The sequence below is a fragment of the Rattus norvegicus genome, chromosome 3, assembly GCF_036323735.1.
Source record: "Rattus norvegicus strain BN/NHsdMcwi chromosome 3, GRCr8, whole genome shotgun sequence".
Classification (NCBI taxonomy): domain Eukaryota; kingdom Metazoa; phylum Chordata; class Mammalia; order Rodentia; family Muridae; genus Rattus; species Rattus norvegicus.
This window is the reverse complement of record NC_086021.1, coordinates 173,426,019-173,442,542: the sequence shown is the minus strand read 5'-3', so window position 1 is coordinate 173,442,542 and position 16,524 is coordinate 173,426,019. Positions and strand designations below refer to the sequence as shown.

General features: G+C 44.4%; 1 protein-coding gene and 1 pseudogene across 1 annotated transcript; both read left to right on the top strand.

Annotated features, from left to right (window-relative positions):
- Slpi-ps1 (secretory leukocyte peptidase inhibitor, pseudogene 1) lies at nucleotides 1,797-4,058 on the top strand (annotated as a pseudogene).
- On the top strand, nucleotides 10,611-12,062 carry LOC134486330 (antileukoproteinase-like). Its single transcript, XM_063285215.1, has 3 exons — nucleotides 10,611-10,695; nucleotides 11,271-11,432; nucleotides 11,914-12,062. The coding sequence occupies exons 1-3, from the start codon at nucleotides 10,611-10,613 to the stop codon at nucleotides 12,060-12,062; spliced, it is 396 nt and encodes a 131-aa protein (XP_063141285.1).
- The last annotated feature ends 4,462 nt before the right edge of the window (nucleotides 12,063-16,524 follow it).

The following is a 16,524-nucleotide window of genomic DNA, read 5'->3' as shown; positions in this document are numbered from 1 at the left end:
TTTCTGTTGGATCTAAAGCAGACTCCATATGGTGGTTTAAATAAAATGGCCTCTGTAGGCTCATAATCTGGATATTTGTTACAGGATTGATGGAGCTGTTGGGAAAGTGTTGTGGGGCTTTCAAAGGGTGTGTGTGTGTCCCCATTTGTGATTTATGCCCCATTGTTCTGCCCTAGCTCCAGCGGCCATATCTTTATTGCTCAAATAGCACATTTCTTTCTCAGAATAAAAGCTGTTAACATAGTGGGAAAGATTCTTCCCCATGACAGCTTGCCTTTCTTTTGGGGCAGCTGGGGAGGTGACAAACATTTACATATCCTGCCAGCCTGATACCATGGGCAGAGAAATTAACAACTGAGAACAGGAGGAAAATTATAAAGACCATGAGATATCAACATCATGATTGCCTAAATAAGACCTGAGAAATGGAAATACCAGTTGACCTGCCATGGTGGAAGGGGTTGTTTCCTGGGGCCTCACCCCGAAGTGATAAAATACAGATACTTAAAGATTGTCAAGAGAGCGTCTTCCACACGAGTGAGGCCAGTTGGCTATCCAATATCAAGTGGTCAGCCCTAAAAGACATAGACAAAAACGGCAGTAACTGGACACAATAGGTTGTATCAGTGTATCTACTCATACACACTCAGAACAGTAATAATTAAAGAAAGAGAGGCCAAGAATTTGACAGGGAAGTGAGTGAGATGGGGAGATAGAGGGGGATAGACGGAAGGTATAAATACACACACACGGAATCTACAGGGGAGGTCCCATGATGCTGAGGTAAGGCTCAGGCCTTGCAGGAAGGGAATTTTGGGTTGAAGTCTAGAGAGAATGATGTCTCTCCTAATCATCGGAAGCCATGTGTACAAACCGGGGAGTACCCACCATGAGTGGAATGAGAGGCAGCCATAGATTTTTGCTGACCTCTGAAGCCTATGGGGGATTTAAGGGTAGGAGGAATTAATTCCTTTAGCAACTGAAAGGACACCACAGCTCAATGATGATGGCACCGATTAGTAAGAGGCCCCATCTCTCTACTCCACTCCATGTCAATCATCTTTATTGGCAATTGAATGAATGAATTAGCAATTCATTCATTACTTTAAGGTTCATTTCAAACCCTTCATGTCAGGAGCAGCCCCAAGTCATTTCATGCCTAAGACTGAGCTCCTACAAGATATGCTGAAGGCAAGGTCCTTCTGTGTGTAACTTTCATTTATTAGTGGTGGGCATTCTATGGTCTAGCCAGGCATCAGGAATGGGCACCAGGCAAAAAAGCAATGTAAACAATTTTGCAGAAATAAACATCGGTTGGCTGAGGCATGTGTCATCTGCATCTTGAGAAGGAATTTGTTTTGAACAATAAGTTAGTGTGTCAAAACCCCAGAAAGCCCAGGAACATGAAAAAAAAAAGAGGTGTATGGCAGAGTTTCAGCTGAGAGTCCACGTCTGATGTCTCAGCTTCAGGGTGGGTAACCTTTTGTGACTGTCCCTTTCTGCTCTTCTCAAGACTTGGGGACTTCACAATGCTCAGGGCTCAGGAGGTCACCTGGAGTGTCTCTGCTGACAACCTCCAATCCTGCTTCTATCAATTTCAGCTCTCAGGTGGTTACTCTGACGGCCTCGTTGTCCTGCCTGAAACAGAAAGTCCACCACCCACTCCTGTAGCATCAAGATTTCTGCTCTGTGGCTAAGCTTCCTGCCTATGCAATAGCAGGTGGGAGGGGCCAAATAAATTCCACTGGGGCCACGCCTACTGGTAAAGACATAAATAGTGATCTCTGGACTTGCCATCAGAGGTACACTGCCTTAACCATGAACTTCAGCGGCCTCTTCCCTCATTTGGTGCTCCTTGCTCTGGGGATCCTGGCACCCTGGGGTGTAGAAGGGGAAAAAAGTGGTGAGTGGGAGTTACTTTGGTCCAGCACTGTCTGGGTTTCTGATTGTTTTGGGTGTGTTTCCTTCTATAGGTTGTTTCTCTCCTTACTCTGGACCTAAGGGAGACCTCCATGTCTCACTGAGGTCTGAGGTCTGTATGAGGCTTCAAGGCATGTGGAGATGCTGCTCTTATTATGCAGTCATTCTGTCAGCTCAGGTCCCACACAGCTCCTGGCCCCTCAGTCTTTCTGTTTCTGCCTCTGGCTTTAGTTCTCAGCACCTCATATATTCCTTCCCTTCATATTTATTTCTCTTGGTCTCCATTATCCCTACTCTCCCTTTCTGTCTTTATGAGGTCTAGCTTAGCCCCGAGGTAGAAAAACTTGAGTGGGAACCCTGTTCCTTTTATCCTCAGTCTCTGATTTCTCCTGGTCACATGTCTTGTTTGACGAAGTCTGTCTCTTCCCCCTGGGTGAGCCGGATATTTCTCTTTTAAGTTGTGGCCCATTGGAATGAGGGTCTGTATTCTGAGATGTGGACCTTTGTTGAGGAATAATGACAGTCCATGCCCTCCTAACATCTTGATCTTCTCATAGGTGCCATCAAAGCAGGAGCCTGCCCTGCTAGAAAGCCTGTCCAGTGCCTTAAACGTGAGAAACCAGAGTGCAGTACTGACTGGGGATGCCCAGGAAAGCAGAGATGCTGCCAAGATACCTGTGGTTTCAAATGCCTGAATCCTGTTCCCATTCCCAGACCAGGTGAGCCAGCAAGAAACTAGGTAGAGGAAAAAGAGCATCAAGAGACAGCCCTGAAGGGGGCTGAGTGAATGAAGGGGTCCCCCCAGGCATCCTTGTTTCTCAGAGCTGTTGGGTCCAAGATGTCAGTTAGCCAAGGCATCTTGATGCCGTGGGCACGGAGAGCCACTCGTCTGAAGTAGCCACTCTGCGAGGATGAAGGTTTATAAGATATCACTAGGCATTAGGCATTCTACAGCTTAATGGAAACCATTCAACCCTGTCAGGTTGGACAGCCAGTCCCCTGCACTGGCTGGAGGCTAGACATTAGAGTAGACCATAGAGAGGAATCAGGTACTCCTTCAGGAGACATGTTGGGGTGGCAGTGATGGAGGTGAGGGGTGGATGGGGATCATCTTTCTTGCTTGCCCAGGAGACATTGGGTTCATGAAGTGGAGATGTAGTGCCTGAAGTTCAAGATCCCCTGTGAATCTTTTGTCCCCAGTGAAGAAGAAGTCTGGGAGTTGCCTCAGATTTGCAGTACCATGTCGGCCGCTTCCCCCTTTAAGTCAGTGCCAGAATGACGGCCAGTGTGATGGCAAATACAAATGTTGTCAGCGCATTTGTGGGAAATTCTGCTTTCCCCCAAAGTAAGGTAAGGAGTGGGCTAGCGTATATAGATCTTGGTTCTCTCCAGGCCTGCTCTGGGGCAAGGTTTCAGAGCTCAACACTTATGCACCAGGAGATTCTACTCTAATCAAGAGACCCTGTCTGTTTGTCCTTTAAGGGAGCTGTCCTCTGTTTCTTAGGGCAATGCTTAGAATTGCCTGAGACTTTGACTCTACTGTACCCTGTCTGGGTAATGACTCTCTGAATCTCTTTGCTTGAAGACTGGAAATGCTGAAGTTGAAATGTTTTGCAAAGGCACTGTGTACATTATGTGTTACCCAGGTTATATACTTCATGGTGTCTCTGGTCAGAGCACAAAGGATAGGTATAATCCGAGGGATGTCCACTTCAGTGCTCTGAGCTCTAAGTTTTCCCATGACAACGAGACTTGAACCTATTCTCCTGAAATCCCAAGACCTCTCAAGTACAGCCCCACTTCACGGTTTGGTCTTTCTCAGCCCACTCCCTTACAAGGGCTGTATAGAAAGGATTTCACTGGCTACTATGTTGAAGGCCTTATCTTATTTTTTCTTGTAGTCTGATTCCTGACATTTGGAAACATCTCTGGAATCGTCCTTTGTGTGGTCTGGAAACTACCTCCCTGCCCTCAGTTTTCCGGTTCCGCGTTCCTGGGCTCTGGGGTGCCCAGGCTTGGATCCTTTGGGTAAGGTTTATTTCTGCCACCAAACCTCGCTTTGGGCCATGCTCAGCATTCATCAAGCCCTAAGGAAATGCTGTTGGAGAACAAATAAATAAAGGCAATCATTTCTCTAAGCACACCCTGACTCTGTGATTCACTGAGGACATGGGTGTGGCAGGAACCAATAAGGGAAGGATTGAGCATGAGGCCTCCTTCTTACATTCTTGGAGGAGAAGGAGGAGGATTCCAGGCTTGGGCAGTCTTGAATTCACAGTATGAATCTAAGGGCACTGACTCTAGGGTTTTGGAAGAGTTTCTTTACCTTCCCAGTGTTATGTTTTTATCTGCAGTGTGGCAACGAAAACCACTCTCTTCCCACCTGGAGAGCATCAGAGGTTGCAGGGTGGTGCAAAGTGTGTGTGTGTGTGTGTGTGTGTGTGTGTGTGTGTGTGTGTGTGTATGTGTGTGTGTGTGTGTGTGTGTGTGTGTGTGTGTGAGAGAGAGAGAGAGAGAGAGAGAGAGAGAGAGAGAGAGAGAGAGAGAGAGAGAGAGAGAGTCTAATGTAACTGAGGCTGGTCTCAAACTTTTGATGCTCCTGGAATTATGGGTCTGGGCATCTCGCCACACCTATCTTAAATATTATTGTTTTTATTTGGCAATTTAAGACTCAATAACTTTAGTAAGCTAAGATTCATCAAAGTTGCTGAACAAACATCCGACATAGAATTTTCGAGCATTTTAGTCAACAATCAGAGATAACAGACATAAAGAAACGAAGAAACACACTGTACCAACAAAAAATCAATCCCCAAACAATAAAGTTTCGACAACATTTACTCAGTGCAGTGGTAATCTCTAGCCGTTATTCCTTTTTTGTTTCCCCATCATAATTATTTGCTTGATTTGTTTCTGCTTTTTTAGAGTTGCCAAATTAGAATTGTGTATATTTATGGAATACAATATGATTTTTCTATTCTTTAAATTGACAAGTTATAATTGTTCATATTAATAGAGATGGTGCAATGTTTTAGTATGTGTATACAGCATGGGATAATTGACTTAAAGTAATAAACATATATTTCATCAGGGTTCTCTAGGAGATCAGAAATGATAAAGCAAACAGTAATCATCCCGAGTGATGTAACCCAGACCCAGAGAGATGTGTATGGTATGCGGCTGGTTCATGGAGATGTTGGCCATTAAATAAATGAGAGCCTACCTACAACTTATACACCAAGAGATGTCAGGCAGCAAGGAAGGAACAAGACACATGGGTCTCCCTGAGAGTGGAAATAGAATAGACTTTATAATTTTACAGATTAAGAAGGGAATGGGAGGAGAAATAGGGTTGAGGGAGGAAATTTGGGGAGAGACAGCTAGAACTGGGGGGGGGGAATTACAGGGTAGGAATAGAAACCCAGTGCAGTGGAAACTTCCTAAAGTATACGAAGGCCATTCTAATGAGGTTTCCTAATAATGGCAGAAATGGAGCCACAACTGGCCAAGTCCTGTCACCAAATGAGGCTTCCAGTACTGGGTGTGGATTTCATTCAGTGGAGTTGTTGGCCAAGGATGTCCCATGGAAATCCTCAAACAACCCCTGGGTTGCTAAGGCAATGGGTGGTCCTTGGTAAGAGTTGCTGAGCACAACACCCACACCACTCATTGAACATGGAGAGGTCAGGCTGTGCCTATGTGGAGCCTTTACCCGTATATTCCAGTGTCTTTGGTGTGGGCAGGTACTCTGCAGGCTACCAAAGGTGAAATGTAAACACCAACCTCGCCACAACACCGGACCCACATTCTGCCCTGCTAGGATAGTTGTAGGAGTAATGGATTTGCACTGAATAAGGACTATTCTTGTGTTATCCAAATGCTGATTTCTCTGTCCTCATCCCTTGTTTCAATCGGATACTGTGTTGTAATGCTTAGGTCTCAAGTGTGTGTAAAAAAGTCTTAACCATTTATCCTCTGCCTTGTCAATAAATGCAGATTATCCAATGGCTGGGCAGAAGAGAGAATAGGGTGGAAACTTCAATCAGCCAGGGGAGGAGAGAAAGAGGGAGATTGAAATTGGTCAAGAGGAGAAGGTCTAAGAAGACACCATGGGAAGAAACGTCTGAAGCAGAGGGAGCTAGAACAATATTAAAGTATGGTGGGACTGGGGCTGAGGGGTAGCCAGATTAGCATAAGGGGTTAAGGCAGATCATTTAACTGATGAGATGTTGAGGGGTTGCTTGAAATAAATTATGGTTTCTTTGTATGATTACTGGGGACTAGAAAAGGTAAAGAAATACAGCTGCCAGATTAATTCACTGATCACACTTGTATTAAAATGATTCATTTTACACATAGTATTTCATTTTAAATGCCACACGCCCCTGTCTTCTCTTATACTGACAGACACTTACCTTGACCTGGTGCCTCCTGGGTAAGAAATACGTATGTATTCAGCTCTTTATCCCACTGACTTCGTATCAATTTCCACACACACAGAAAACTGGGATTACTGGACTTTATGGTAGCTTGATATTGTTTTTTTTCAATGTGTGAACAATGGGTGTTTTTATTCTATTTTTCTTTAAAAAAGAGTCTCACTCTGTAACCCAGGCTGTCCTCGAACTCATGAAGTTATATGTTTCTGCCTCCCACGCACCGGGATAAAGGGATGTGCCTCCACCTTGGGTTTTATGTGGTTTTGAGTTTTGGAGAACCCTGTAGAAAGTTTCCCAAAAGTGGTGTAGCAGTTTATATCTTCATCAGTGCCCTGTACAGGGTTGCTCTGGTTTCTATATCCTTACCAATGTTTGGCTCATGTTTTTGCCAGCATTCACTCCAATGGATGTGCAATGAAACTGGCATTTTATTCTGCATCTCCATAGCCATTTGCGCCAGCCATTTTCTTCATATATTTGCTGACCATTTATATCTCTTTCTTGGAAATATACATAATCAGATACCTTGTTTATGTTCAAATTTTGTTGGTGAATGGGGAACAAAGTGTTTATTTGGCTTACATGTCTTGGTTCACAGATCATCAGTAAGGGAACACAGGACACAAACCCAAAGCAGCGAAGTGGGAACTGAAGCAGAGAGCATGGAGGAATGCTGCTAACTGGCTTGCTCTCCACGGCTTGCTCAGCTTGTCTTTTTTACAACCAAGGTCCAGAGTCCCAAGAGTGGCACTTCCCATAGTGAGCTGGGCTCTCCCACATCAATCATGGGTCAAGAAAATAGTCCACAGACTTGCCAATATGATAGAGGCATCTTCTCGATTGGAGTTTCCTCTTCCTACATAAGTCTATGTTGTGTTAAGTGAGCAGAAAATGGATCCTTTGTCAACCTGAAGTGCAGAGACATCTCTACTAAACCATCAAGTTTCCTTTCTTGTTTATGCCCAAGATCTCATGCTAATAACATGGCATTCTATACTACGTTATAAAATACAGTCCCAAACCATGCTGTTTCTAGCTGTTGAGTGATATAAATTGTTTATTTAAATTGTTAACTTAGGATCCTTACCCAGGCCTCTACTATGACACAAAAATGTGTGTCTACTGCCTTTTTCTACAATGTGAATTTCCGTACAGATCACAAATACTGGTACTGTTAACATGTCAACAATGTATTTCTTTTGTAAACTTAAGAAACTTACTTGGAAGCTTCAAAAATTCATATGAATCCACGTTTCATGGGTCAAGAGGACTCCAGATAATTACTTCTATCAGCCAACAGTCTAAGTTTCTCACTTAATTGTCTATTCCAGAGGGAGAATTCCTTCCCCTTCCCCTGGTTCTGGGACTCAAATTTCAAATATACCCTCAAAATTTTTTCTCCTTAACATACTTAACTTTATCTTCTACTGCATATCTATCTATGTATCTATCTATGTATCCATCTATCTATCTATCTATCTATCTATCTATCTATCTATCTATCTATCTATCTATCTATCTCTATACCTGTTCTCGCGTCCTGCCTCGGCCAGGTGCTTACTCGAATTCTGCATCCAGGACAGGTCCAAAGCAGTTACCCACATATGCTGTGGTCCAGCGTCACAGACTATTTTAACTGGGTTTGCCCTCTGCCAGCCCCAGATAGTCCCACAGGAACTGGACAGCAGTGAAACCACCAGTTCTCTTGGGAAAATTGGCAGCATCCCAATTTTCATCGGGTGCCCAAAGATGACATCACCTCCAGTCAGCAAGAAGTTGTCTAAAGAACACAGTGACCTCACTCCTGCTCCACCATCACCCTTACTAGTTCCTTATTTTTAATGAAAGAGAAAGGGAGGAACGTTAGCTTACAGGTGATCCTGGATACTTTCCAGGGACCTAGCAATGGCTAATGTCATGCTCTGCCACCATCAAGTGCCACCAAAGCCAGGTGTTCCAGGTGTGGGCTGTGTATAAGAGGACTGCCTGCCACCAGTTCTCTCTCTCTCTCTCTCTCTCTCTCTCTCTCTCTCTCTCTCTCTCTCTCTCTCTCTCCATCCTCAGAGAACCCTTTCTTTCCTGTCCCTTCTCTCTTTTCCCTCTTAGCTCCCTCCCTGTCTCTATTCTTATCCAGGTCCTCAAATCTCTCCTTTCTCCCAATAACCCCACCACCCACTTTTACAAGATCTGTTGCATGGTGTCATTTCTCAGGGCCAGCCAGTTGCCCCCTTGCCCCATCATATTTCATAACAACTAGGAATTGGTTTAACATGGAGAAACGAATTTCTACTCACCTGAAGGACTTATTCCTCCTGGCTGGCTTTCATATGCTGGAAGGTGCTGTGCCCAAGTTCCAGCTGCGAGCTACAGCGTCCACTGGCCTGGCAGGACACGCCCACTGGTTTACAATAGTGGCAGGAATGTCACGGGGGTACCCAAGACTTTTCTGTTGGATCTAAAGCAGACTCCATATGGTGGTTTAAATAAAATGGCCCCCATGGGCTCATAATCTGGATATTTGGTACACGATTGGTGGAGCTGTTGGGAAGGTTTTCTGGAGCTTTCAAAGGGTGTGTGTGTGTCCCCATTTGTGGTTGATGTCCCGTTTTTCTGCCCCAGCTCCAGCTGCCATCTCTTTATTGCTTAAATAGCACATTTCTTTCTCCCACACAAAGCTGTTAGCAGAGTGGGAAAGATTCTTCCCCATGGCAGCTTGCCTTTCTTTTGGGGCAGTTGAGGAGGTGACGAACATTTACATATCCTGGCAGTCTTATACCATGGGCAGAGCAATTAACAATTGAGAACCGGAGGAAAATTACAAAGACCATGAAATGTCAACATCATGATTGCCTAAATAAGACCTGAGAAATGGAAATACCAGTTGACCTGCCATGGTGAAGGGGGGAGTCTCCCCGGGCCTCACCCCTAAGGGATAAAAGACATGTACTTAAAGATTGCCAAGAGCGGGTGTCTTCCTCACAAATGAGGCCAGTTGTCTATCCAATATCAAGTGGTCAGCCCTAAAAGACATAGACACATGAACAGCATTAACTGGACACAATAGGTTGTATCAGTGTATCTACTCATACACACAGAGAACAGTAATAATTAAAGAAAGAGAGGCCAAGAATTTGACAGGGAAGCGAGTGAGATGGGGAGATTAGAGGGGGATAGAGGGAAGGTACAAATACACACACACGGAATCTACAGAGGAGGTCCCATGATGCTGAGGTAAGGCTCAGGCCTTGCAGGAAGGGAATTTTGGGTTGAAGTCTAGAGAGAATGTCGCCCTAATCATCAGAAGTCATCTGTACATATCGGGGAGTACCCACCCTGAGTGGAATGAGAGAGCCACATAGCTTTTTTCTGACCTCTGAAGCCTATGGGGGGATTTAGTGGTAGGAAGAATTAATTCCTTTAGCAACTGAAAGGACACCACAGCTCAATGATGATGGCACCGATTAGTAAGAGGCCCCATCTCTACTCCACTCCATGTCAATCATCTCTATTGGCAATTGAATGAATGAATTAGTTATTCATTCATTACTTTAAGGTTCATTTCAAACCCTTCATGTCAGGAGCAGCCCCAAGTCATTTTATGCCTAAGACTGAGCTACTACAAGATATGCTGAAGGCAAGGTCCTTCTGTGTGTAACTTTCATTTGTTTATGGTTGGCTGTCTGTGGTCCAGCCATGGAATGGGCACCGGGCAAACAGCGGTGCAAACAATTTTGCAGAAATAAACATCGGTTGGCTGAGGCATGTGTCATCTGCATCTCCAGAAGGAATTTGTATTGAACAATAAGTTAGTGTGTCAAAACCCCAGAAAGCCCAGGAACATGAAAAAAAAAAAGAGGTGTATGGCAGAGTTTCAGCTGAGAGTCCACGTCTGATGTTCAGCTTCAGGGTGGGTAAACTTTTGTGACTGTCCCTTTCTGCTGTTCTCTACCTTGAGGACTTCACAATGCTCAGGGCTCAGGAGGTCACCTGGAGTGTCTCTGCTGACAAACTCCAATCCTGCTTCTTTCAATTTCAGCTCTCAGGTGGTTACTCTGACGGCCTCGTTGTCCTGCCTGAAACATAAAGTCCACCACCTACTTCTGTAGCATCAAGACTTCTGCTCTGTGGCTAAGCTTCCTGCCTACGCAATAGCAGGTGGGAGGGGCCAAATAAATTCCACTGGGGCCACGCCTACTGGTAAAGACATAACTAGTGATCTCTGGACTTGCCATCAGAGTTATCCTGCCAACCATGAACTTCAGCGGCCTCGTTCATCTCATGGTGCTCCTTGCTCTGGGGATACTGGTACCCTGGAGTGTGGAAGGGGGCAACAATGGTGAGTGGGAGTTACTTTGATCCAACACTGGAGTATCAGAGGTGGGGGCTTCGTTGGTTTTCCGTGTGTTTCCTTCTGTAGGCTCTTTCTCACCTTACTCTGGACCTCAGGGAGACCTCCGTGTCTCGCTGGAGTCTGCAGTCTCTATGAGGCTTCAAGGCATGTAGAGATGCTGCTCTTATTATGCAGACATTAGTCAGCTCAGGTGCCACACAGCTCCTGGCCCCTCAGTTTTTCTGTTTCTGCCTCTGGCTTTAGTTCTCAGCAACTTATTCCTTCCCTTCATATTTATTTCTCTTGGTCTCCATTATCCTTACTCTCCCCTTCTGTCTTTATGAGGTCTAGCTTAGCCCTGAGGTGGAAAAAATTGACTGGGAACCTTGTGGCTTTGAGCCTCAATCTCTGATTTCTCCTAATCACATGTCTTGTATGTCGAAGTTTGTCTTTTCCTGATGAGTCAGCCGTACATTTCTCTTTGAAGTTGTCGGCCATTGGATTGAGGGCCTGTATTCTGAGATGTAGACATTTGTTGAGGAATAATGACAGTCCATGCCCTCCTAACATCTTCTCTTTAGATGCTATCAAAATCGGAGCCTGCCCTGATAGAAAGCCTGCCCAGTGCCTTAAAGGTGAGAAACCAGAGTGCGGTACTGACTGGGAATGCCCAGGAAAGCAGAGATGCTGCCAAGATACCTGTGGTTTCAAATGCCTGAATCCTGTTCCCATTCCCAGACCAGGTGAGCCAGCAGGAAACTAGGTAGAGGAAAATGAGCATCAAGAGACAGCCCTGAAGGGGGCTGAGTGAATGAAGGGGTCCTCCCAGGCATCCTTGTTTCTCAGAGCTGTTGGGTCCAAGATGTCAGTTAGCCAAGGCATCTTGATGCCGTGGGCACGGAGAGCCACTTGTCTGAAGTAGCCACTCTGCAAGGATGAAGGTTTATAAGATATCACTAGGCATTAGGCATTCTACAGCTTAATGGAAACCATTCAACCCTGTCAGGTTGGACAGCCAGTCCCCTGCACTGGCTGGAGGCTAATCATTAGAGTAGACCATAGAGAGGAACCAAGTACTCCTTCAGGAGACATGTTGGGGTGGAGGTGATGGAGGTGAGGGGTGGATGAGGATGATCTTTCTTGCTTGGGCAGGAGACATTGGGTTCTCGGAGCAGAGATATAGTGCATGAAGTTCAAGATCCCCTGTGAATCTTTTCTCACCAGTCAAGAAGAAGTCTGGGAGTTGCCTCAAATTTCAAGGAAAATGTCTGATGCTTAACCCTTCCAATAAGTGCCAGAACGATGGCCAGTGTGATGGCAAATACAAATGTTGTGAGGGCATGTGTGGGAAATTCTGCCTTCCCGCAGTGTAAGGTAAGGAGTGGGCTGGCGTACATAGATCTCGGTTCTCCCAAGCCCTTTTCTGCGGCAAGGTTCCAGAGCTCAAGACTTATGCACCAGGAGATTCTACTCTAATCAAAAGACCCTGTCTGTTTGTCCTTTAAGGGAGCTGCCCTCCATTTCTTAGAGCAAAGCTTAGAATTCCCTGAAGCTGTGATTCTATTGTACCCTGTCTGGGTAATGGCTCTCTGAATCTCTTTGCTTGCAGACTAGAAATGCTGAAGTTGAAATGTTTTGCAAAGGCACTGTGTAAACTATGTGTTACCCAGGTTCTATATTTCATGGTGTCTCTGGTCAGAGCACAAAGGATAGGTTTAATCTGAGGGATGTTCACTTTAGTGCTGTCAGCTTTAAGTTTGCCATGACAATGAGACTTGAACCTATTCTCCTGAAATCCCAAGACCTCTCAAGTACAGCCCTACTTCACAGTTTGGTCTTTCTCAGTCCACTCCCTTATAAGGACTGTATAGAAAGGAATTCCCTGGCTCCCTGTTGAAGGCCTTATCTTATTTTCTCTTGTAGTCTGAATCCTGACATTTGCTCTGTGTGCTCTGGAAACTACTTCCCTGCTCTCAGTTTTCCCGGTTCCGTGTTCCTGGGCTCTGGGGGTGCCTAGGCTTGGATCCTTTGGGTAAGGTTTATTTCTGCCACCAAACCTCTTTCTGGCCTATGCTCAGCATTCATCAAGCCCTAAGGAAATGCTGTTGGAGAGCAAATAAATAAAGGCAATCATTTCTCTAAGCACACCCTGACTCTGTGATTCACTGAGGGCATGTGGGTGTGGCAGCCACCAATAAGGGAAGGATTGAGCATGAGGCCTCCTTCTTACATTCTTGGAGGAGAAGGGGGAGGATTCCAGGCTTGGGCAGTCTTGAATTCACAGTATGAATCTAAGGGCACTGACTCTAGGGTTTTGGAAGAGTTTCTTTACCTTCCCAGTGTTATGTTTTTATCTGCAAAGTGGCAACAGAAACCACTCTCTTCCCACCTGGAGAGCATCAGAGGTTGCAGAGTGGTGCCAAGTGTGTGTGTGTGTGTGTGTGTGTGTGTGTGTGTGTGTGTGTGTGTGTGAGAGAGAGAGAGAGAGAGAGAGAGAGAGAGAGAGAGAGGGAGAGGGAGGGAGGAGGGAGGGAAGGAAGGAGGGAGAGAGAGAGAAAGAGAGCGAGAGGGAGAGGGGGAGGAGGGAGGGAAGGAAGGAGGGAAGAGAGAGAGAGAGAGAGAGAGAGAGAGAGAGAGAGAGAGAGAGAGAGAGAGAGAGTCTAATGTAACTGAGGCTGGTCTCAAACTTTTGATGCTCCTGGAATTATGGGTCCAGGCGTCCCGCCACACCTATCTTAAATATTATTGTTTTTATTTGGCAATTTAAGACTCAATAACTTTAGTAAGCTAAGATTCATCAAAGTTGCTGAACAAACATCCGACATAGAATTTCGAGCATTTTAGTCAACAGTCAGAGATAACAGACATAAAGAAACGAAGAAACACACTGTACCAACAAAAAATCAATCCCCAAACAATAAAGTTTCGACAACATTTACTCAGTGCAGTGGTAATCTCTAGTCGTTATTCCTTTTTTGTTTCCCCATCATAATTATTTGCTTGATTTGTTTCTGCTTTTTTAGAGTTGCCAAATTAGAATTGTGTATATTTATGGAATACAATATGATTTTTCTATTCTTTAAATTGACAAGTTGTGATTGTTCATATTAATAGAGATGGTGCAATGTTCTAGTATGTGTACACATCATGGGATAATTGACTTAAAGTAATAAACATATCTTTCATCAGGGTTCTCTAGGAGATCAGAAATGATAAAGCAAACAGTAATCATCCCGAGTGATGTAACCCAGACCCAGAGAGATGTGTATGGTATGCAGCTGCTTCATGGGGATGTTGCCATTAAATAAATGAGAGCCTACCTACAATTTATACACCAAGAGACGTCAGGCAGAGAGGAAGGGACGAGACACATGGGTCTCCCTGAGAGTGGGAAATAGAATAGACTTTATAATTTTACAGATTAAGAAGGGAATGGGAGGAGAAATAGGATTGAGGGAGGAAATTTGTGGAGAGACAGCTAGAATTTGGGGGCATTTACTGCATTACGGGCATTTAATGCAGTGGAAACTTCCTAAAGTATACGAAGGCCATTCTAATGAGGTATTCTAATAATGGCAGAAATGAAGTCACAACTGGCCAACTCCTGTCACCAAATGAGGCTTCCAGTACTGGGTGTGGATTTCATTCAGTGGAGTTGTTGGCCAAGGATGTCCCATGGAAATCCTCAAACAACCCCTGGGTTGCTAAGGCAATGGGTCGTCCTTGGTAAAAGTTGCTGAGCACAACACCCACACCACTCATTGACCATGGAGAGGTCAGGCTGTGCCTATGTGGAGCCTTTACCCGTATATTCCAGTGTCTTTGGTGTGGGCAGGTACTCTGCAGGCTACCAAAGGTGAAATGCAATCACCAACCTCGCCACAACACCTTTGACCCACATTCTGCCCTGCTAGGATAGTTGTAGGAGTAACGGATTTGACTGAGTAAGGATTATCCTTGTGTTATCCAAATGCTGATTTCTCTGTCCTCATACCTTGTTTCAATCGAATACTGTGTTGTAATGCTTAAGTCTCAAGTTTGTGTAAAAAGTCTTAACCATTTATCCTCTGCCTTGTCAATAAACGCAGATTATCTAATGGCTGGGCAGAAGGGACTATAGGGTGGAAACTTTTGTCAGCGAGGGAAGGAGAGAAAGAGGGAGATTCAAATTGGTCATGATGAGAAGGTCTAAGAAGACACCATGGGAAGAAACATCCGAAGCAGGTGGAGCTAGAAGAATATTAAAGTATGGTGGGACTGGGGCTGAGATGTGCCAGATTAGCATAAGGGGTTAAGGCAGATCATTTAACTGATGAGATGTTGAGGGGTTGCTTGAAATAAATTATGGTTTCTTTGTATGATTACTGGGGACTAGAAAATGTAAAGAAATACAGCTGCCAGATTAATTCACTGATCACACTTGTATTAAAATGATTCATTTTACACATAGTATTTCATTTTAAATGCCACACACCCCTGTCTTCTCTTATACTGACAGACACCTTGACCTGGTGCCTCCTGGGTAATAAATTCTCATGTATTCATCTCTTTACCCCACTGACTTTGAATCAATTTCCATACATTTAGAAAACTGGGATTACTGGACTTTATGGTAGCTGGATTTTTAACTTGTTTTTTTCAGTATGTGAACAATGGGTGTTTTATTCTAATTTTCTTTAAAAAAGAGTCTCTGCATTCCAGACTGTCCTCAAACTCATGAAGAATTATATGTTTCTGCCTCCCAAGTGCTGGGATTAAAGGGATGTGTGTCCACCTCTGACTTTATGTAGTTTTGACTTTTGGAGAACCCTGTAGAAAGTTTTCCAACACTGGTGTAGCAGGTTACATCTTCATCAGTGCCCTGTACAGGGTTGCTCTGGTTTCTATATCCTTACCAATGTTTGGCCCATCTTGTTGCCAGCATTCACTTCAATGGATTGGCAATGGAGCTGGCATTTTATTCGGCATCTCCATAGCCATTAGCACCAGTGGATATTTTCTTCATGTATTTGCTGACCATTTATATCTCTTTCTAGGAAATATACATAATCAGATATCTTGTTTAAGTTTAATTTTTGTTGTAGAGTGCCAACAGAAGTTTTATTTGGTTTACATGTCATGGGTCACAGATATTCACTAAGGGAACACAGGACATAAACCCAAAGCAGGGAAGTAGTAACCTAAGCAGAGACCATGGAGGAATGCTGCTCCCTGGCTTGCTCAGCTTCTCTTTTTCCACAACCAACATCCAGTGGCCCAAGGGTGGCCCCTCCCACAGTGATCTGGGCCTTCCCACATCAATCATGGGTCAAAGAAATATTCCACAGACTTGCCAATATGACAGAGGCATCTTCTTTATTGGAGTTTCCTTTTCCCACATAAGTCTATGTTGTGTCAAGTTAACAGAAAATGGATCCTTTGTCAACTTGAAGTGCAGACACATCACTATTAAACCACAACGGTTCCTTTCTTGTTTATGCCCAAGTTCTCATGCTAATAACATGGCATTCTATACTACATTGTAAAATATAGTCCCAAACCATGCTGTTTCTAGCTGTTGAGTAATTTAAATTGAATATCAACGTCTGGATGAATATATGACTTCAAAATACTTCCTCTCTGTTGCTGTACAGGTTTCAGACTGTAATCCTATGTGAGGCCAGCAGAAGGCTCTAGTGTGCAAAGAAGGACCAGTAGTTGGGTGAAGATGGCTCTGGTTAATATCATGCTTGAGGACACATGCTCCACTATGTTCATAGAAACCTTATTTATAATAGCCAGACAGTGGAACCAACCCAGATGTCCCTCAACAAAGGCATGGATACAGAAAATGTG

What these genes read in the sequence shown, in the direction of transcription:
- LOC134486330 (XM_063285215.1), top strand. Translation starts at nt 10,611, where the DNA reads ATGAACTTCAGCGGCCTCGTTCATCTCATGGTGCTCCTTGCTCTGGGG. An exon ending in TGTGGAAGGGGGCAACAATG is followed by an intron (nt 10,696 to 11,270) that starts GTGAGTGGGAGT and finishes TCTTCTCTTTAG; the next exon opens with ATGCTATCAAAATCGGAGCC. An exon ending in TGTTCCCATTCCCAGACCAG is followed by an intron (nt 11,433 to 11,913) that starts GTGAGCCAGCAG and finishes TTTTCTCACCAG; the next exon opens with TCAAGAAGAAGTCTGGGAGT.